The 22,114-nt window shown below is 39.1% G+C and overlaps 3 protein-coding genes across 5 annotated transcripts; 1 reads left to right on the top strand and 2 right to left on the bottom strand.

Annotated features, from left to right (window-relative positions):
* Positions 1-391: 391 nt before the first annotated feature.
* LOC121899010 (protocadherin Fat 4) lies at positions 392-13,448 on the bottom strand. Its single transcript, XM_042414556.1, has 15 exons — positions 13,394-13,448; positions 12,806-13,147; positions 10,719-11,632; positions 10,448-10,622; positions 10,149-10,329; positions 9,631-9,881; positions 5,183-9,511; positions 4,985-5,086; positions 4,588-4,889; positions 4,385-4,470; positions 4,087-4,269; positions 3,820-3,947; positions 3,501-3,718; positions 3,153-3,411; positions 392-2,560 (listed from the first exon to the last, which is right to left on the bottom strand). The coding sequence occupies exons 1-15, from the start codon at positions 13,446-13,448 to the stop codon at positions 1,146-1,148; spliced, it is 8,940 nt and encodes a 2,979-aa protein (XP_042270490.1). The 3' UTR covers positions 392-1,145.
* A 2,728-nt stretch (positions 13,449-16,176) lies between these two features.
* hmgb1b (high mobility group box 1b) lies at positions 16,177-18,804 on the bottom strand. The gene is made up of 5 exons (XM_042414400.1): positions 18,705-18,804; positions 17,457-17,612; positions 17,172-17,317; positions 16,885-17,059; positions 16,177-16,759 (listed from the first exon to the last, which is right to left on the bottom strand). The coding sequence occupies exons 2-5, from the start codon at positions 17,601-17,603 to the stop codon at positions 16,619-16,621; spliced, it is 609 nt and encodes a 202-aa protein (XP_042270334.1). The 5' UTR covers positions 17,604-17,612; positions 18,705-18,804; the 3' UTR covers positions 16,177-16,618.
* On the top strand, positions 18,719-22,076 carry LOC121898892 (testis-expressed protein 26-like). Of its 3 annotated transcripts, none has more exons than XM_042414396.1 (7): positions 18,719-18,908; positions 20,519-20,603; positions 20,714-20,876; positions 20,990-21,146; positions 21,332-21,496; positions 21,588-21,749; positions 21,855-22,076. In XM_042414396.1, the coding sequence occupies exons 1-7, from the start codon at positions 18,719-18,721 to the stop codon at positions 21,977-21,979; spliced, it is 1,047 nt and encodes a 348-aa protein (XP_042270330.1). In that variant the 3' UTR covers positions 21,980-22,076. The 3 variants fall into 3 exon arrangements, with proteins under 3 accessions (XP_042270330.1, XP_042270332.1, XP_042270333.1); XM_042414398.1 differs by having other exon boundaries at positions 21,335-21,496; XM_042414399.1 differs by lacking the exon at positions 18,719-18,908 and adding an exon at positions 19,408-20,101.
* Positions 22,077-22,114: the final 38 nt, after the last annotated feature.

The raw sequence follows: 22,114 nt of genomic DNA on the forward strand, positions 1-22,114 counted from the left end.
ACAATTTGGTTGGAATCTCTCCTTGTGCAAGAAAGCATCTGGAAGATTTTCTTCAGAATATGAATTATTATTTTTGACATTGTGCAAAGTATCTGTTTGCTCGCAGGTTTGATTTAGAGTGCTGTATTTTCCCTGACTGAAAACAACTCTTCTGAGTATCTTGATTTTTGAGAATGCCTGTGAAATCATTAACTCTACTTCACACTGTGCCCAACACTGTACTCCACCTCTGACTGTAACCTTGAATTTGTCCACTAGATAGAGACAAATCATCAGTGTATGATCAAATCCACTTACACCTTCAGTTTTAAATCAGAAAATCAACACGTGAGGATGTGAGTGGAGGGTTTGAAGGGTTTTTTTTTAATGTTATAAGTCATTTGTTCACTGTGGTTCAAAAACATGCATCTAGAGAGAGTTTAACATTCTTTATTAGTACAGTACAGCAACAGACTCCACCTTCCATCCCCTGACCAGGATTTCTGTCTTTTAAACTAATTTTCTCTGCACACACAATTTTGCTCTCTTTGTTTTGTTATATGACATTAAGCTGTCATAACACAACTAATATCCTTTATCATTTACTTACATTCTCTTACTTATTGGTGTTTAGAGCATTTGAAAGCACAAAGATTTCAAGTGAGATAATGGAGAATGTTTCATTTTAATTCATTGAATTTAGGAGCACTATAATCTATCATTTGATATCATGTTCTTATATACCTTTCACTGTTTGTGCAATACATGCTCCAATCAAAAATTTAGATTTGTGTCACATTTACATTATTCATGTTTTTTGATGACGTAAACAGCATAATTGTATCAAATATGTTTCAGTAAAGTGTTGATGTAGAAAACTTTTATGCATCCCTTATCAATCTTCATAATCAAAAAGCACAAAAAATGCTACTTTTCTGGAACACATTGTGAAGCACATTTGATATTGTGTCAACTCTTTTTTTAATTATTAGTTGTATGATCTATATTTTATAATGTTCCTGACTAATCTAATTATGGAGCTGCTATATATGCGCAGAAGCATGTCTGTCATTCTCCTGTTCTGATTTTTAAATTAAAAAAAAAAAAAGATCATATAAATACTTTGTAGTTTTCAATCTGACCCAAAAACTACAATATAATCCCCGTCAAATTATTTCCTCTATGTCACTATGCATATCATAGCTGTGACTGGGTTCAACAGGTAGACATGCAATATCCTCAAATACAGAAGCATACATGCTAAAAGGAAGATTCATATTGAAAATATTTTCCCATTGCTCAAAAGTACCAGAGGGAGTACTGTCAGCTTCAAGCTGATCTGCAGCAGACTGGCAGGTGTGTTTGAACAATGAGTTGACAGGCAAGATGCCTTGTTGTCTGAAGCTGCATGCTGACAGAGTCGATTGTTTATGTATATATCTCCTGGTGTTGATGATAGAAAACTGTCCATACTCAGACTCCAAGCAGGTAAATGTGCTGTCTGTTTCACTGTCAGATGACACACTGATCATCGTGGTGGACTTGGCAGGTCCAGGCCTCAGGGATGCTCCATGTGGCACTGTTTGCTCTATAGGAGAGTTTAATTTACTTATTTCTTCAAAAGTGAGACATTGCACAGGTTCTAGGAGCTCTGGTTGTAGGATCCTCTTTGTGCAACAAGGCTGTGTTTTCTGGGACTGCACAGTATTTATCTTAGTCAACAACTGTTTGTTTAGGGATGCAACATGTTCAGGTTTCGTAGGACTGTGTGTGCTGTCTTCACCGGGGCATCCTTTCTTAAAACCTTCAAACAGCATCCTCAAATCTCGCCACTGTTTAGAATCAGCGTTCACACACTTTGTGCTGTACAAATGCTTGTGCCAGCTGAGCTTGAGTGAGGCAGTGTCTGATAGAAATGCACTACAGATGCTGCTGATTTCATAATACTCCAGCTCACTGTTTGGCACTGGCTGAACACTTGATAGACTGGTATCACTGTAACACTCCATACTTGACCTCTGCCGATTAGCACTCATCAGATCACGCTCTTTCCCTTGTTCTGCAGCATCTGTGAGCATTCTGCTGTCATCAAAGCAAAATGCCATGTTGTCTGTCCCTTGCTCTGTTTTCTGTGGTGAGCTGTCTCTCTGACACTTTGGATTCTGTCGTCTCACTCTGTAAAGAGCAATAAACATTCCTATAATAACCAGGATGGAGAGAACTGGAATAATCACAGCAATGAGCCACAGAGGCAGGCTGCCCTGCATCTCAGAGCATCCATCATAGCTCTCTGTTGTGGAGATGCACATATCACAGACATGGTCCGAAACATTATGCAAACAGATGCAGGATCCGTTCTGCACCACAGGTCCACACTGCCATCGGTTTTGACAATGTGTGGAGAGACAGTTCTTCCTAGCTGTGTCATCTTCGGTGCAGGGAGAGGGCAGGCAGTAATCTGAAGAGCTGCAGCTTGACTGGATGAGAGTTGAGCTCGGCCAAACGTCCACCATCTCACTGTGTCCGCTGACTGGCAGAGTGTAACCTGTCACATTGAAATACTGCACACATCCAGTGAACCCTATCATTCAAAAAAGAATTAAGATAATTTGTCAGTTTTAAAAAGAGTTTACCACAGCATGCTTTGACACTTAAGACACGTAATACATACAATTTGTGTTTAGGGTGATCTATGTAAAAAGTAAGGAAAAATTAGTTCTTTGCTTCTGCTCTGCAGAAGGCAAGACCCAATAATAAATAAATGTTTTGCTTTTCTAATGCCTTTTGTTGAGAATATTTACATCTAAAAATAACTATATTTATTGATGGACCCTGTAAGGAACGTGACACTATGGCTTATACACAACAAAGATGCTCTCTTCTTTCTGATTTAGTGTTTTTACCTGTTAACATTTCCTGTAAGATACACCTGCACACACGTTTTATATTCTTGGCTTGAATTTGCTAAATTAGCGGTGTGTGTAAAGTAGTAACGTGCCTGAGATTTATTCACTACTTACAGAAAAAGAATGCATTTATTATTGTCATTGGTATCGCATGATTATTAAAATCTAAATTGTACTGTGAAAATTAAAGCAGACAAAATCTATACATTTTGTAATTTTCACATTAAAATCGAAAAAAAGATAAGATTTATCTATTGTATATCTCACCTGCCTCCTGGGGCTTCGAATCTCCTGTCGGGGCTGAACCAAAAATAATCTTTTCCACATTAACAGGAGTGAGATCAATACTTCTGTCTGTGATGTTTAAGACTGCTTTTCCATCCAGAAGCAGAAAAATGTTCTGACCATTGCTGAACAAGGAGAGGACATGCCAGATCCCGTCAGCCACTGTGGAGTCCACAGTGAACTCTGACAGCTGTCCTGATAGGATGTCTTTGGAAATGTATACAGGCTTTCTGTCTTTTATCTGAGTTGGACAGAAGAAACAAGCTCTTTTACACTTCAAACATAAATACAAGATGGGTAAATGTCTATCTAAATATATTTTATACCCACCTTAAGCACAGTATATTCTGTCTGTCCGAGAACAAACATTAACACTCCATTATATTGGGTCTTGAATTTTATGTTAATCGCTGTTTGGTTTCTGCTGTTCCCCCGTTTCTCATCATCCAGCAAGTCCTTAAGCAGATAGTCTCTCTTGGATCTCTCTTTGATGACATACTCTATGTAGTCATTGCCGTTAAATCTCAATACAAGCTCCTGTGACATTTCTTCTCAAAGGGGAACGAACATGCGAACATATTTATTAACATACAATTCTAAGAAAAATAAATTCTGTATATCAAAAGGTTGTTTTTTTTTTTTTTTTTACCTTTGGCACAGTTTCTTCCAGTGAAAGGGCTTTTGCACTCACAAAGATAGTCAGACCAAAGGTCATGGCACACACCACCATTCTTACATGGGTTTCTGTGACATGGTGATGCTGTTGCCCGAGGACACCTACATTAAAGAAATATTTTGCTGATATTAACACTTTTTAACACTTTTTTTGAAAGATTCTGTATTTAAAAAACAGGGTTTTTGTGTTTTACTGTCGTCTACCTACAGCATGTAAATGTTTTGAATTTAATATACTTACCTATCAAGAATGTTATATGTTGTAAGGGCCATTGAAGGTCTCAGCAGGACGCCATTCACATAAATGTTTCGAATACACCCAACAAAGTCATGGGTTCTTATCTGAGCAGAATGCAGCAAAATGGATTCAACGGTCCTCAGTCCCCCAAATGTTATATTACTATTTTCAACATCCAGTGTCCTGCTTGTAGATACACACAAAGAGAAGACAGAGAAATAGATTTTATGAAGAATGATAAAAGATACACTGACACAAAATGATAAATTATGGGATAGTGGCCGTATTATTTCACCGCTACCTTTCTGAGCTACTGCCATCACTCTGTGAATAACAAAATCCACTGCTCTGAACATCTGTGCAGTTGTCCACATACAAAGAGCCCATCTGTTAAATACAAAAAACTTGCAGCATCAGTCATTTTAAATCCAGTTCTCCCCCTTTAACCACTGAAAACGGCTAGCTAATTAACCTTGTGTATGTGCTGACATATTTAAAACTCACATTGCCAATCCTCCTGGCAGTGATGCTGTGGAAATGTCCATCTGCCACTTGCTTGTTTGTCTGCAGCCTCACAGGTCCTGATCCCAGGTCATAAGAGAGACACATGGCCCCGTCAAGTATCTCCAGTGCAAAGAATTCCCTGCTGGATGATCCTCCAGGGTTGAACAGGAGCAAGGAGTTCCTTTGCACTGTGGCAAACTCAAGAGAGATTAAATTAGTCCTGCGATCCAATGGGGGAAACTCCATAAAGGACATCTCCTCAAAGCCATAACTGGGCTCCTCACAGTGGACACCACTGACTCCTAAAGATGAAATAAAGATGTTGTTAGAGCATTTTAATAAATAAATTGTTCTCAGTTGTAGGTTGGAAATGTTTTTTTCTTTGCATTATTCTTACCAAAGGCACAACTACAAGAGAATCCTGTCTGTGAATTGATGCAGCTTCCTTGGACACAGGGGTTTGATCTACAGTGGTCTAGGAATTGCTCACAGGTTTCTCCTGAAAAAAAGCAAATAAACCCAAGAGGTTAAAAGGATTCTGGACTCTATTACTGCAGAATAATGTGATTTGCTTTAAATATATTGAAACGTCTACCTTCAAATCCAGGCAAACAGTAACAGTGATATCCATTTTGAGTGGGGCTACAAGTTCCTCCATTTTGGCACTTCACTTTCAAGCATTCATCTACATCAGAAGAGCAGATAGGGCCAGAAAAGCCATTCTGACATTGACAGTAGAAACTTCCTGGAGTATTCACACATGTGCCTTTATTCTCACAGGGACTCATCTCACATTCACTAATATCTTCCTCACAGAGTGAACCAGTGAAGCCGGCTGGACAGGTGCAATTTAAAATCTCTTTCTGCGGTGACACAAAGATGACTGCCATGCTTTCCAGGACGGCAACATCCTGACTGATGTATATGTTTTTGTTGCACGTTGCCCCGTTTTGACATGAGCTGGTGAGACACGGATCACTAGTGATGTGAGAAATTGTCACATTGCTCTGTGACTCTAGTAATTTCCTGTGTCCGGCGGAGATGCCACTCGCGACTTCTCTGCTTAGATATTGACCATTGTAGTTTTTGACCGCAGCAAACAAAAGCATTTCAGTGCCAATATGTTTGATTCCAAATACATGAGTCTTAGAGGCCTGTAAGTTAAACAGGCTGTCCAGAGCTTTCACAAATCTCAAATACTTGTGAGACAAAAATTCTTCCAGTGAGGATGATGACACATAAAAGAGTATACAGCTGTCCATGGTAGCATTTGTGAAACCTTTGTAGTGGACATAGACACTGTTGTTGACTGGGAAGTGAAGCTGATCTGTTGCTTCAATAGTGATGTTAAAAGTAGCCTCACCTTGGAAAGGAGATGACCACAACTCACATGTGCCATTAGGTATCGTGAACATATTAAGGGACCCGCTTTTGATGCTGCAGCTGAAAATGTCAGACTCATCCTGATCATCAGGATGGACATTACCAATCATGCCTCCTTGGAAAGAACTGCCGAAATATTTCACCTCAATAAAGATATTTCTGGGCAATGAAGGGGTATCGTTTTCATCCACAATCCTAATGTGGAACAGTGTTGTGGATGACAGCGGAGGGATCCCTGCATCCCGTACAACCACCAGGACTCGATATGCAGAGATTTGCTCCCGATCAGCAGCCCTTGTGGTGAATAAAATGCCATCGGGAGTTACTGAAAAAGCACCATCTGTTGAAGTATTCACCAGCCAGTAAGTAAAAGGTCCCTGGTTTGGTGGCAAATCAGAATCAGATGCATTTAACTTCGTCACTATGGTGCCTGGAGGCTGGTTTTCCTTCACTTGAGCCTCAGTAAACGTGAGTTTGGGGGCGTTGTCATTGACATCACTAATAGTTACAATGACATTAGTGGTGCCAGTGGCTGGTGGAGAGCCATTATCAGTGGCTGTAACAGTCAGGTTATAAACTGGCCACTGTTCTCTGTCAAGTGGAGCGTTCACTGATATAACACCACTGGATAGATCAATGGCAAAAGACAAGTTTGTGTTTCCATGTTCAATGCCGAAGAAGAAACGATTCCAGTCCAAGATAGAGTCCTGATCCTGAGCACTCACTGTTATCACAGATGTCCCAACCAGGTTGTCTTCTGTAACATTCACCAAGTAGAGAGCAGAGGTGAAAATGGGTGCATCGTTTGTGTCTATCACACTGATCTGGACCAGAGCTTCATCTATATCCATGCCAGTAATAACACCAGAGTTCTTTGCCAGAACTTTTAAAATGACATGACTGTTGCCTTGTTTCCTCAAACTGCCTATTGTGTATATTTCACCGGATAGTTTGTCGATTTCAAAGCCCAAATATTTGTTTTGGCCAAACATCAGGTAAAACACCTTGCCTTCAGAGCCTTGGTCATAATCTGTTGCTGTTACTTTCCCAATCCTTGTTCCAATGGGCACATTTTTAAATATCGAAAAGTTAAACTCCTTTTTCTTGAACGTAGGTGTGAACTCATTGACATCTGAGATTTGGATGACAACATGTGCCAAACTAAATAAAGGATGACCACCAGTGTTTGAAGATTTAATTGTTATATCAAAGATCTGCTCTCGCTCATAATCAAAGACGTCCAAAGTGGTGATTGTGCCATTTCTTGAGTCCATTGCGAACTTATCCACATGACCAGCAATGAGAGAGTAGGTTATTTGGGCATTTGCACCAGAGTCAGCATCAGCAGCCTTCACATTGAAGACATTTGTTCCAATTGCAGAGTTTTCAGGCACTGAGATGATGTACTCTGAGGCTGAAAAGAGTGGAGGATTGTCATTGACATCCATAACTATCACTGTCACATTTAATAAACCTGTTTTAGAGACCCAGCCTCCATCCGTGGCTTTGATTCGGAGATGATAAAAACCTTCTTTTTCAAAGTCTAGTTCCCTGATCAGCGTTAGCAGCCCAGATGCTTCTCCTAGAGAGAATGGTAAATATGGATTTTCTGGTGTAATGTGGTACATGATGGCGCCATTGAGACCATAATCTCCATCTTCTGCTTTAATTTTCCCAATTACTGATCCTATAGACAAATCCTCAGGGACAGAAAAAGTGACATCTATCTCTCTAAAGCTTGGAGAAAATGTATTCTTCCCAGTAATTTCAAATATGATTTCAGTTTGTGATGATAAAGATGGGGAACCCTGATCTTTTGCCATAACTAATACAGTAAGAAACAAATTTACACTCTCTGTCAGACTCTGATTTAACATTACTTTTCCATTGTCAGCTTGGATCGAAAAGAAATCAGATGCATTACCTCCGACCAAAATATATTCAATACCAGCACTGCTGTTATTCACATCTGGATCTATTGCTGTAATCTGGACCACCTCAGTTCTCAAAGACACGTGATATGGGACAGGAATCAGAGGCTGTAAAGGCAAAAACATTGGTGGGTAGTAATTATATGGCTCTAATCTTACTGTGACAGTAGCGTTACTTTCCAGAGGATCACTGCCGCAGTCAAATGCAATAACTGTAAATTGGTAGATTTCAAAAGCTGAATTGTGTAAAGTTAATGGCTGCTTCGTATAGATATCCCCAGAGGAAGCGTTCACCCAAAACTCCTCATTTGGAGGTTCAATAACATACAGAATCTCACTGTTTTGCCCCATGTCTGCATCTGTAGCAAGAACTTGCATAACAAACACCTCTTTATCTCTGGTTTCAGGAATCACAACAGTGTAGAAATGATCAGAAAATACTGGTCTATTATCATTGATGTCTGTGATGACTATAGTGACATCGGTGCTTATGCTCCATGCTGAATCATTTGCATTTACTTTTATAATATAATGATCCTGCTTTTCCCTGTCCAGAAGTCTATCAACAGTGATGTAGCCAGTGGTGAAATCAATATTAAACAGATCATCAATTTGGTCAATTATGGAATAATTAATCAATGCATTGGCACCAGTGTCATCATCAGTTGAAGTCACTTGTATTACTATGTGTCCAACAGGGGAATCTTCAGGTACTTCTGTTAGAAAAATTTGTGAAAAACGAGGTGCATTGTCATTTCTGTCTAAAACAACAACGATAACGGTTGCTCTGTCTTTATGAAGAGGATTGTCTAATTCTGCAGCTTCAACTGTTAAATTGAATTCAGGGATATACTCTCTGTCTAAACTTCCCGTCGTGCTCAACATACCATTTTCAGGGTCAATTGTAAAAGCGTTATCAGTGTTTCCCTCTGTTATATTGTACTGCACTGTGCTGAAACTGCCAGAATCAGCATCAATGGCAAGAACATCACAAACCCAGGAAGGTGGGGAATTCTCAAAAACCTCACACCTGTACTCAACTTGAGTGAACTGTGGAAAGTTATCATTTACATCACTGATGCTTATGTGAATTTCTGCAAATGATGAGAAAGGAGGCGAGCCTGAGTCTCTGCCTTCTATCAACAAAGTAAACTCATTTTTGTTCTCATAATCCAGGGGGCTCTCCACTGTCAGCGCCCCACTTAATTGCTCCACATGAAACGTGTCGTCAAAGTTTCCAGAGGATAGATAAAAGGAGATGGGCTCGGCCCTGAGGCTTTCTGCAGAGACCACAGCCACTAAAGTTCCCACTGGCTCATCCTCAGAGAGGGAATAAGTCAGCAAATCCACATTTATCTCTGGAAAGTCGGAGACATTCTGAAACCGGATACTAATGGTGCTGATGTCAAATTTAGGATTTTCTCCAGCATCTTCCACACGTACGTTGACAATAATGTCTTCTGTTCTCCTGAGAGCACTTGAAGTAAACACAGTGCCACTATATGGATTGATGGAAAACAGATCTGAACTTTGTCCATATAAGGAATACTGAAGTTCTGCATTCATCTCAATGTCTCCATCCTCTGCCCTTACTGCGCAAACAACTGAACCTGTAGGGAAAAAAACACAAATAATGAACAAAATAAACTCAACTCTAAGTCCTTTTTCAAGACCATGTTATCCAGGATGAAATAATGTATATAAATGTGAAATGGAAGTAAAAACTCACCTGGAGCCATTTCAGTGGGCACATAGGCCACATAGGGGCTGTTCAGAAACTGGGGCCAGTGGTCATTAATATCCCCAATGAGCACGGTAACAAGCACAGTGCTTGACAGAGGCTGAGTGGGATGCTTATCACTGCCAGTCACCGTCAACCTGTAAATGGCTGTCGTCTCCCTGTCCAGGACATCAGTGGTAAACAGCTCTCCAGATGTTTCCTCAATGGAAAAAGGCACATTGGGGTTCTCCATGAAATACCTAATAGGAAGCCAAAAATACAGTAGCTCAATAGAGTACTACCATAAAGTATAAATGAACATGATGTATATATAGCATCCAAGAGTGATTTCTAATTGTTGTTATGCAGCAAGTTCAGCAAATTCACAAAAAAAGACTCATGCTACTATCTTCAGGAAACATGATGTCAAAATAGGCCACAGCCAAAATTGTGTAACTTTAACAGCAAGTTTAAAATATACAATGATTTTGATTTCCCCAAAGCAACTTTTTGACGTGACATTTTACCTTATTTCCCCGCTGACACCCTCATCGATGTCAGTCGCCATTATCACAGCAAACACAGTGCCTTGAGCACTGTCCTCAGATACTATGGTGTTGTAGACTTCTTCAGTAAACTCTGGACGATTATCATTAATATCATCCACAACAACATGTATGGTCAGAGTACCTGTTAGGGATGGTGATCCTTCAAATGACAAAGTAAAGAATGAATTATCAAACTGTTTGAAGTGACCCTGGCATTTAAAATTTTGTAGAGCAATATACTATAAAGGTAATCACATTTTAACTTGGATCAGAATTACCTGAATCAACAGAAATGACAGTTATGATGTACAATGATTCCCTCTCCCTATCCAAGCTGTGTGAAATTTGAAACGTGCCATTGGGAGAGATGTAGAATAAACCATCTGCATCTCCTTTCTGAATGAAATAAGTAAGCTGACTGTTGACACCTAAATCTTCATCGAAAGCTGAGACCTAATCAAAAAACACATGAACAATTCAGAAATTAACACCAAAAATCTCTGTTATTAATGTTCAATCAAATCTTCAGCTTGTGAGATCCAGTAGTACCTGATGTTGTAGCTGAGAGGTGTCCTCTTCATTCTCCATGACATGTATGATCAGTGTTTCTGGAGAAAAGAGGGGTGCAAAATCATTGATATCCAAGACTGTGACACTGATAGCAGCAGTTGCAGATCTGGGCATGTCACCCTGATCTACAGCTTCTATGATTAAGGTGTAGTTTGAATCTCTCTCTCTGTCCAGTTTATCCATGACTGTGATGACACCTCGAACCATGTCCACCACAAACGGACTCGTCTGTCTCAACAAGTACCGCACTTGTCCATTCATGCCAATGTCCTGATCATGAGCCTGAACCTGCAACAGGCTTGTTCCCCTAGAGACGTCCTCTCTCACTGTCAGGCTGTAGGTACTTTGTAAGAACTCAGGGTCATGGTCATTTGCATCCTCGACTTTTATAGTGAGATTAATAGTGGTCGCCATCCTGGGTGAGCCTTTATCAATAGCTGTTATAGTAATAGTCAGCCTATCTAACTGTTCTCTGTCTAATCCCTCCTCCAGGTATATTCTTCCATTTGTGTTATTGATGCTGAAAACGCCACCAGATATATTGTTTAAATAATATAAAACCTCCCCATTGGATCCAAAGTCTGCATCCTCTGCATGTACAGTCATTACAACAGAATGAAGTGCAGTGTCCTCTGGTACACTGATACGTTTGGCTGACGTAAACCATGGAGCATTGTCATTGACATCCTCCACCACAACTTTAACATGTGTTGTGGTGGTGAACTGTAAAGGCAAAGGCTGGGCGCAGTCATTGGCTGTCACAGTCAGATTGTAGGAGGATTGTCTCTCTCTGTCTAACTCTGTGTTCAGACATAAACTACCAGTGGGGGTTATGAAGAACACTTCCTCTTCATCACCACCAACCACTCTCAGGTTCAAGTCTCCATTGTCACCTGACAGAGAGGAAAAGATCATGCATGACTTTATCACAATGATGAAATTGCCTTTAAGAGTCTGCTGTGTTAAAAGGTAGTATTGTGCACATTGATCTTGCCATGCATATAATAATAATACACTTGACTCAAGCACTAATTAGTAACTAACAAAAGAAGAGAAGAGAATTGAACTTTACTGGCAGCCAAAGTAGAAATGTGCAGACATTAGCCTCCAACTCAACATGATGTTTTCAGCCAACAGCGAGACATGACCAAATAAGTAAATATGTATAATGATAAATGACATTCATATCTTGATTTGCTAAATCTGGCATGTGTAGCCAAAAAAATGTGTGTATATTAACAATGTGTTTTTTTTTGTTTGTTTGTTTGTATGTTTGTTTGTTTGTTTGTTTGTTTGTTTTCTCACTGGAATAGCTTGGAAGGTTTTATCAGGACATCATGACATGATTGGCAGATTGAGCCCATGTGTCCAGTTAAATCCAGTTAATGAGAGATATTTTTGTTACCATCATTTTCATCGCTATAATGAAATGAAATATATGGATGAGGATTGATGCCAAGTACAGAAAGTGTATAACTAAATGCTCAAATTTGGTAAAATAGCTGCCATAGCATCTTGTTAGGTTTGGCTAAATTGTGCAATGCAGTGAAGGTAGTGTATATGATCCCTTTTCATAGCTGGAGACTAACTTGTTCAGTATTAAAATGGGTACAGGACTTTGAAAATTAATCCTATTTTTGTAGTCATGACCAGTAAGTACATACAAAGATTTTCACCATATATTATGTACTTTTGCATGACTTTTGCTTGGCCTTTTCAGTAATTACATAACTGAACATTAAAAAACACTTTGAGGTTTTGATGCCCCCTCTATATACTATAGTGAATTATCCCAATACTATACATTTTGATCAATAGTGCTTACAAAGCATGCAGATACTGCTTTAGCTTGTTAACAGGCCAGTTAATTGTGCTCTCTGGAGGTAATGTTTTGTTTTTTTTTTCCATGTGGGAAGAAACTTTAGCACGACACCTGAACTACATGGCTGTATTTCCCACAACTCTACGCAGTCGGCAAAAAATAATTTGATATGTGCCCTTTTTTCAAGAGTATTTAAATGCCATAATCATCTACTGGATGTTGGGAACATACTTTGTTCACTCACCATCATCTCTATCTGACACATTTAAGGAAAGGAAGCATGTGCCAACCCGAGTATCTTCCAGCAATGATGTAGAAAAGGTTTCCTGACTGAAAACAGGGGGGTTGTCATTCACATCCAACACATTGAAGTACACCCTGACACTGGATACCTGCGAATCCCCCTGCTGCACCACCACTGTGAGAACGAAAAATCTTTGTGTTTCGTAATCCAGGCTGCGGGATAATAGGAACTCCCCTGAGAGGGGGCTGAGAAGGAACAGGTTCTCTCCATCATCCTCCTGCACAGAGTATGTGATAGGCGTGAGACTCTCAAATTTTGTTTCCACCTTTCCCACAACTGTCCCTGTGAACACATTAAATAATGAATAATTATTGTGTGATCTAAAGACTCTAGAGTGAAAAGAAATGTATCAAACACAGAAGGGGCTGAAGAAAGTATTAATCTAAAAACACAGATTAAATAACATTTAAAAAGCTATCATGTAATATTAAAAGCATTTGTTTTCATCCTTTTCATCTTTTTGTCAACAAACATTATACATTACTGCCTAATTGACATGGATAAGGCCTTGCTCCACAAATGACTAACCTGGCACTGTGTCTTCTTTCACTTCAAATGAATAAACAGTTTTGGAGAAAGCCATCTGTGCTCTCCATCTGTTTTCAGAGTGTATGCTGACTGTGCCATACTTGGGCACAGCATCAACAGATGTATGATACCAGGAGGGGAGCGTATGCTGCCCTAAGACGATATTTGCAAACTGCCTCTCGCTACTTGCATTCACTGTATTTCCAGATGAAGGTTCATTGGAGGATACAGTCTGAGGAACCATAAAAAGGAAAAAAAAAGGGTCTCTCAGTTTCTTGTTAAAGTGCAATATGCAACTTTTCAAGCATTTCAGTACACTGTAACCTTATAATTTAATAAAATATGAAAATGTATCAAACACATATTCTTGCTGCAACATATAGTTTGAGCTAACAGGCCAACTTACCAGAAAATGAAACATTAAAAGTGTATATTTTCTCCAGCGTCTAGCAGAGTCCATTGTAAAGTTTACTTCCAAAATGCCTCTTACTTGGTCATAATGGCACAGTCAAGTAAGTCCTGGAAACTGCACTGCGTTACCTCCACACAGGACCGACAAATGGACAACTAAAAAGCTGTATCCATAGTGATTACTCAATCTTCTCAGCTTGTAATCCTGATTGACACGCCCCTTTGACATCACTCTATGCAAATCCTGCAGCAGAAAAAGTACTTTGGGGGTCCACTATGCAGCAGAGTGAAAGATTCAAAGTTTGTTAATGTTCTTTAGTAACATGTATTTCATAAGAAAAATACCAAATAAGCTTGAAATAAATCAGTCCTTGCTTTCTTTAGAAGTGAAGTAAAAACATAGTAATAATATAACCTACAATGTTTTGCTGAATCATTCTGTTTTATATTCTTTCCATGGTATTTGCTATTGAGATTCCTGAGTGTAGAGATGAAATGGAGTCTTTGAACAGTTGAATCCAGTAAGGTAGCCTAGATGGAGCCTTTTTTGCTGCATGTCAGATGGGGAATTCATTCAGAGTGCAAGGCATTCATTCAATGGGTGAAAAGAGAGAAAAGAAAAAAAAAACTGCCGCTCTGAATCACAGATTTCAAAAGAGCTCAGACATGACACTGTAGCACAGAATGTTAACTGAATTTGGATTAACAGCTTGTTACGGTGTGTACCAACATAACAGTCTCTTGGAGCAAAAGCAAATGGTTCACTGAATTACTGTTGGTACATATGAGAACAGGACCACCATCTTTATAGTGCTTTAAATAAAAACTTTTAACCCTGTTTAAGCCTGATTCTGTGATAGACCCACTGAAAGAAGACCTGGCTTTATTCATATTTGCAAACACTTTTGAGAGGAGGACAGTTCTTTGTACGGCAAAGGGCAACGCTGCTGAGAAAAGTCTGATAAATGGACATGTGAACCCCCCTTAAGTGACTGTGAGGCCACTGTGACTGTGAGATTGTCTCAAATTACAGGCGGAGGGAACTCAACCCAAGCAAAAGATCACAAAAGGTCCCTGCTTGGATTTACTGGGGAAGTATACACACAAAACACAAAAAGTACTTTTCTCTGGACATTTGGGTGATACCAAAATAGATGTTTTAAATAGGGTCAATCCAACTCAGCCAACAGTTGGGACTCGTCCTCCTTTAGCCACAAAAAACCCCCACTAAACGTTCTTATGGCTATTTGTCTTATTTGTAAAGTACATCAGTGAAAATAATTTAATACCCTTCCAATATTTAGGGATATACAATAAACATACTGTATAGTAAAGTTTGGCCTTTTCGCTACTGTACATTTTACTTAATACAGCACCACCGTCTGGATTCAGGTTGTTCAAACCATAAGGATCAACCAGAAAGACCTCATTCACTTTTCAAACGAGATACAGCGAGATAACATGTTTGTTTAAGGCTGTATCACTGAAAACTACTCAGCTCTGCAACCACTGAATCTAATTTGCTCATGAACGCAAATAATCTTGCTTTTAATTTGACAAATTTACATTATTCATTTCTAGTTGACATTGTGGGTGTATGTAATGTGCTATTGTGCATAGCTTTATATTTTGTATAATGTGTCCTGTGTGTTTTTTGCTTTGTACCGTTTGTTATTGTGCTGTTATATGTTTTAATTGTAAGGGACTGCAGGGACTGAAAATTAGCTATAGGCTAACTCTGGTGCAGTACATCAAGTGTTAACATTTAAGTTTAACACTGTATATGGTCCCAATAAATATAACAACTATACAAACATTTACAATGCATTATTTTCATGACTAATCCTTTGGTCTTTAAAAAGTCAGAAAATGATGACACGTCAATGACTGTTCCATAAAGCCCAAGATAAAACTCAAAATTTATCTTTTGTCCTGACCAACGGCCCACAACCTGAAGATATTCAGTTTATTGTCATAGAGGACTAAAGAAACCATGAAATATTCCCATTTAAGAGGCTGGAATCAGAGAATTTTTCCATTTTTTCTTAAAAAAACAAAACAAAAACCTCAAAACAATCGATTATCAAAGTAGTTGGCAATTAATCTTCTGTCAATCGATTGATCATTGCAGCTCTAATAATTTAATAGCAGAATGAACAAGCTTTGATCTTGCACTTATTCACTGATAAGCTATATTTTTTATTTTTATATTTTTAAATGAAAAGCATCAAACACCATTCAGTGTTTTAATTAGTCTTGTAAACCTGAAAGGCCCCATGTTCTCCAAGTTGGGTCTGTGATGACTGACTGGTAGTATAAGAGACACAAAAAAATAAAATAAGAGGAAAAAAAACACAACAACAAACAAAACCTCTTAAAAAAAACGACCTTTATTGAAGACATTCTTGAATGTCGACAGCTGCATTTGATATTAGAGTGGTATTCAAAGAACGATAAAAAGACATTGGGACAGCACATAAAAAAATATTTTTCAAAATAAAGAAAAATACACTACCAACTCAGAAATCTCATTTTTGAGTTTTAACACCTAAAGACTACTTACTCTCATTTTGGGATTTGTAGTCCTCCTAAATTGTTACATAATATGGCAGGGATAAAGAACTACCACTAGAAAATCTCAAACTTAGATATGTAGTGTTAACTTTACAAAAAAAGGAGAATAACACTGTACATCTTAAAAACATTAAATATACACATGTTCTTGTTCAATCTGACTTCTGTTTCAAGATGGTGAATTGAGTATATTAGAGTTATATGGCATAAACAAAACTTCAGGTCCCGTCCCTGTGCGAACTACTCATCATCCTCGTCATCATCATCATCTTCTTCGTCGTCCTCCTCTCCCTCATCTTCCTCCTCATCCTCGTCATCATCATCTGCAGCAGCAGCTGATGCTGAATCCACTTTGCCTTTCGTGCGGTAGGCGACGATATCCTGTGGAATGCAAGCGTTTCAGTGAAACAGAGAAGCCTACTGTTTTCTATACTTGAAAGTCAATAAACCGGGTTTATTCAAGTCACAAAAACAAGTCAAGCTTCAATTAGACAAAGGCTGTTTACCTTGTCGTATTTCTCCTTCAACTTGGCAGCCTTCTTCTCATATGGCTGCTTGTTTTCTGCAGATGAGCTGTTCCACATCTCTCCCAACTTCTTTGCAGTGTCCCCAATGGAGAGCCCGGGATTCTCACCTTTTACCTTGGAGCGAAAGTCGGCGCAGAATAGGAAGAATGCAGACCTGTGGGGGGGGGGGGGGGGGGGGGGGGGGGGTAATGTGTCAGTGTTCCAAGTTATCATAAAAACAAATGAAAAAAATAGTTAGTCTGGAGCGACTTGATTATAGTGCATACGGTGGTCTCTTGGGTGCATTGGGGTCCTTAAATCGCTTCTTCTTCTGCCCCATGGGGGGTGTGTAATTCTTCATTTCCCTCTCATAACGCACCTTGTCTTGTTTGGCCATATCTTCAAACTTGCCTTTCTCTTTCGGTGACATGGTCTGTGGAAAAACAAAAGCAATTTTTTTTTTTTTTTTTTTTTTTTTTTTTTTTACAATCTTGAACATCGAAACTGCTTGAAAAATAATATTGGATTAAGACAAATATTGTTAAAAAGAATCTCAGTGTAATTTATCCAACCTTCCATCGCTCAGAGCATTTCTTGGAGAATTCTGCAAAGTTGACACTGGCACCAGGATGCTTCTTCTTGTGCTCCTCTCGGCATGTTTGCACAAAGTAGGCATATGAGGACATTTTGCCCCTCGGCTTCTTTGGATCCTTCACCATCTTGGCTTACTATATGCGAGGGAAAGAGAATGTTTTGAATTAAATATATCCCAAATCTATTTTTGGAGCAGCACAAGCAATATCTAAATATCTCCCTGCTCAATTGTCTGCCTCTTGCTTTGTCAGGTCCATCTATTGTTTAAAATCGGGTGGTGGGAGGGGGGTGTCTGGGGTGACTGATGATCCATTATATGTAGAGGTCAACATGCTGCTTCTTAAACTACTAAGCTACTCCCAACTGCAAGTTCGTTTAGTGATGCTTATAGCATGCACTCACGGTGACATAGTATAGAGCTAGTGAGAGCACATGCAACTGTATCTTGTAGCCTCCACTTGATATAACGTGTAGCTAGCGAGTTTAGAGGTGTAGATGTGGAAATTAGCATTAGCTCTTTGATCGTTCGCTAACTGTTAGCCAGTATGGCTCCGCTCTTTGCTTTGTGTCCCCTTGCCATGAAGCTAGGCTAGCTAGTAGCAAACTGCTAGCAAACAGGCTCATCATCATGCTCGTATCCATGAGACGATTATTAAAATGGCTGATTAGATCACCAACAATGGTTAGCAGGCTGCTTTCAGGCCTAAAATTTCTGCGCAATGGCCTGTCTGCATAATGCAGATTATCGCATTTAAAGTTTTAATCAAAGTGACGATGATCTCAGACAAAGATGCTCTGTCTGTATCACCGCCGTAGGGGTTGCTTCAGCACCAGTCAGCGGTGTTAAGTTGTGTTAGCTTTTGTGCCAGGCTAACAGCAGGCATGAGTTAGCTTGTTGCCGTTAGCTGGTAACACATTAGCGGACGTAAACGTTACGCTAACACAAGAGTGGCCGTTAACTTAGCCATTGGGGGGAGTTATAATTTATCGTGGTTGTTATTTATGGCCGCAACTAATGTCAGTGTCAGGCAACTATACGTCGCCATATTAGCAAGACAATGTTTAACATCATTGTGTTAGCATCCTATCCAGCTCTGTCATGCCACTAAACATGTACAACCCCGATGTACTCTGCAGAATACATATTACAGCCCGCTGGTTCATTCATAACAGATAATGTTACATACTAGTCTCTTGGTTAATAAGTTAACATATATGACGCTTACCCCTAAAACGCTGTATGAGGCCGGCTGTACGTCGTTACGTCTCAAACAATGGGAAGAAAGCACCATCAATGCGCGGTTCTCCGGCTGTGAGGATCCCTCTGTGTTTATCCTGCGTGTCGAGCTCCGGCTGTCGGACATTGGCTGCCGCCAACTCCGTGGAGTATCTTATTGGACACTCGCTATCTCAGTGCTGCTTGTTGTACGGTTGGTTGTCCAAAACACGGTGGGGCGATGCAAGACGATGGCGCTAAACATGAATTACAGACAGCGTTCATTATCCACATAATAAGAAAAAGATGCATACAAGTTACAATGACGCTGGGATGGGAAACAACAGCAGAATAGTGTGGTGGAAGAAGTAGTCTACCTTATTAAAATAATACCACAGTTTGAAATTAAGCCATAAATAAAAGTACACACTGATACAATAATAATAGTAATAATACACTATGCAATATATAATAATATAACGCTCTGAAAAGGTGTTTTGATGCTATTTGATAAGAATAGTTTGCTGATATGTAATATATGAGGAAACGTGTAAATTAAGAAGCATTTTAATTCTGCAGCTAGTAATTAAATATATAAACAGTATGCGTATATATATATATATATATATATATATATATATATATATATATATATATATATATATATATATATAAATTGAAAATTGGCCTGCTTGTGCTGGTTGAATAAAATTGAGTGTGAATCCGATAAGACAATAAGAGACAATTAGAAAATATGACATTAAATATTTATAACATATATAAATAAATATCTATATTTTCAGAATAGTAACATGTAGTAACAGTAAAATGTAAAACATCGACTTTCCCCGAAATAAAGGAGCTAATGGGTGCAAGAATCTGAACTAATTTACACACAATCTGTCATTTTATAAGATGATTTCATGTTTTGTCAGTCTTAATCTGCCAAGTATTAAGTATTCATATAGTAGCAGAGGAGTAAAAAGCACAATATTTCTTTCTCAAATTTCATGGAGTTGAGGATAAACTAGAATAAAATTAAATTACACATGTAAAGTACCTCAAAAGTACAATACTTGAGTAAATGTAATCAGTTACTTCCCATTAATTTTTAATGCAACATCCCCCCTGCTGAGCAGCTCACAGCCATTCAAATGTTGTAGGTCTCCATAACCACAGCACCTAGAGACATGCTGAGATCAGCTCTGTCTGCATGTAGATATATCTCTATTTGTTATACATAGTGGCTCAGACTCAGGCATAGCCTCTACATTTACCAGTGACCCATTTCAGCAAGAAATCCATGAAGTGAAATTTCATCTGGAATGCAAATGAAAAGGTGTACATTACACCAGAAACAACCGTAACACAAGGTACCAAAACAGTGGTCACCAATGGCAACCAAAGGTAATGTTAAACCGAAGAGATTTAAAGATAGAAAGAAACCAACTTGAAACAATTTAATCTAAATTTTGATTAGCATTTGATTTATTTTGGACTGTTTCAGAGTTTAATTTAATTATTATTACTCCAGTAGTTTTTATTTCATTATAATATTTATGGTATTATATACTATAAATATTATCATGTTCCTCATTCATATGTCATTGCATTGGGTAATTTTAGTTCCTACCTGCTGTTGTTGGTGTTGGGACAATTGTGAGTATAACAGGGAAAGTCTGATGTGAGTGAAGGTGGTTGTGTTTACTGTCTAGACATGTTGGGTGGTGAGAGGTTTATTCAATCCACTGCCCCAAAATGACAAGAATATGCTGTATATCAAGAATTCAGGGCTACATTTCTAATATTAAAATTGTTTTGCAGAGGGGAAACAGTGGTGGGATCCCTACGAAACATCTCATAGAAGAGAATTCATTTATCGACCTAATTCAGCTGCAGAGATTCTGCTGTAAGTTCTATTTATGGATTTCTAGGCTTGTGGTGAAGTTACATAGGTATATAGCAGTTGTGTGTTTTTTTTGTATGTGTGTAACTGTATGTCTGTCTATGTTGATGTAGGTCCCCAAAGTCAACATCATTTATAGACTCCCATTCACAATCTGGACCCTTTGGTTCAACTGTGTACAATAAGGATTTTTGCTGGAAGCCAACCTGTAGACCTGAATGCATTCGCACAGGAACAGCCTCAGGACAGAGGAGAAACAACCCACATCCAAGTCAGGTTGGTATTTAGGCTGTGTAAGCCTCAGCCGAAGATTTTACATTTAATGTTGAATGCCATGCCCGACCCCTCACAGTGCACTGTAACCTTCAAATCAAGCTATTTTCCCCAAGTCTTTCATGATGTGGAGGCTGCCTAGGGACACCACACGAAGCTCTGACTCTGGCAGGTTCCCTTGGAAATGTCCCCCATCTCAGGGGGAGATCCGTAAGGCTTTGACAGCACAGTACCGGTCCACCTACAGATGTGACTTCATGGGCTTGCCTCAAGGTAGGGGAAGTCTGCTGGCTAGTTCTGTGTTATGTGAAATTATGTCAGAACAGCTGAAGTAATAACATTCACGCAGTCAGGGATGTATAAATTAAACCATCACTATACTAATAATATTTCTCTCTACAGTTTCTTTTCATTTTGTCATGGAACTTGTTTGACAAGATATTATCACATTAATAAAGCAGAACAAAGAGCCGCACCTCTGCACAGCAAGTGTCAAGTGCTGCTCTCTACTGACACAGAGATGAAGGACTATTACCGCCAGCCAATGCAACGACCTGAACTGCTGGGGAATCACTCCCACCGTCACCGCAAAAGAGATTATAGTGTGGCCTGCCGTGGTATAGGTACATGTAAACTCAAAAACACTGACAATGCATGTAAACAATGTAAAAAAAAAATAGAATTCATTAAAATCTAATCCTCTATATGTTGCAGTTCCAGCTGTTGTGCAAAGGCACATTCACACTCAGCAGAAAGGATTGGATTTGACAACCTATGACAGGTTTTGTGGAAAGAGAATCACTAATGTCACATCTGTGATAAAGTCACTACCGCCCCAGGAGCTGCAGCAGATACACACAGTTGTACCCGAGGAAGGTTAGCATCACCTTACTCATTTAAATGTTTGAGCATTCTGACATAATGCTGACTGATTTTGACAGACAAGTAACTCATGTTGAGTATCTGTCTCTGGGTTTCCAGAAAAGGAGGCTGTAAAAACAGTTTTGAGTAAAGAAGCTCATCCAATCAATGGGGAGAAACTTCCAGCTGTGATGCTCAATTCCTGCTCACCAGAGTGGATATCAAGTTGGCCAGAACCTCTTTAAACCTAACTGCTTATATTTATCTTTCTTACACATTTCATTTGCTAATTTTTGCTGTGTAACTCTGTTGTGATAATTAAACATCTCTGCCTGATGAAAATTGTCTCCCTTCGTGTGTCATCGCCCCCAAATTCCCCT

The sequence above is a fragment of the Thunnus maccoyii genome, chromosome 6 (assembly GCF_910596095.1).
Source record: "Thunnus maccoyii chromosome 6, fThuMac1.1, whole genome shotgun sequence".
Taxonomy (NCBI): domain Eukaryota; kingdom Metazoa; phylum Chordata; class Actinopteri; order Scombriformes; family Scombridae; genus Thunnus; species Thunnus maccoyii.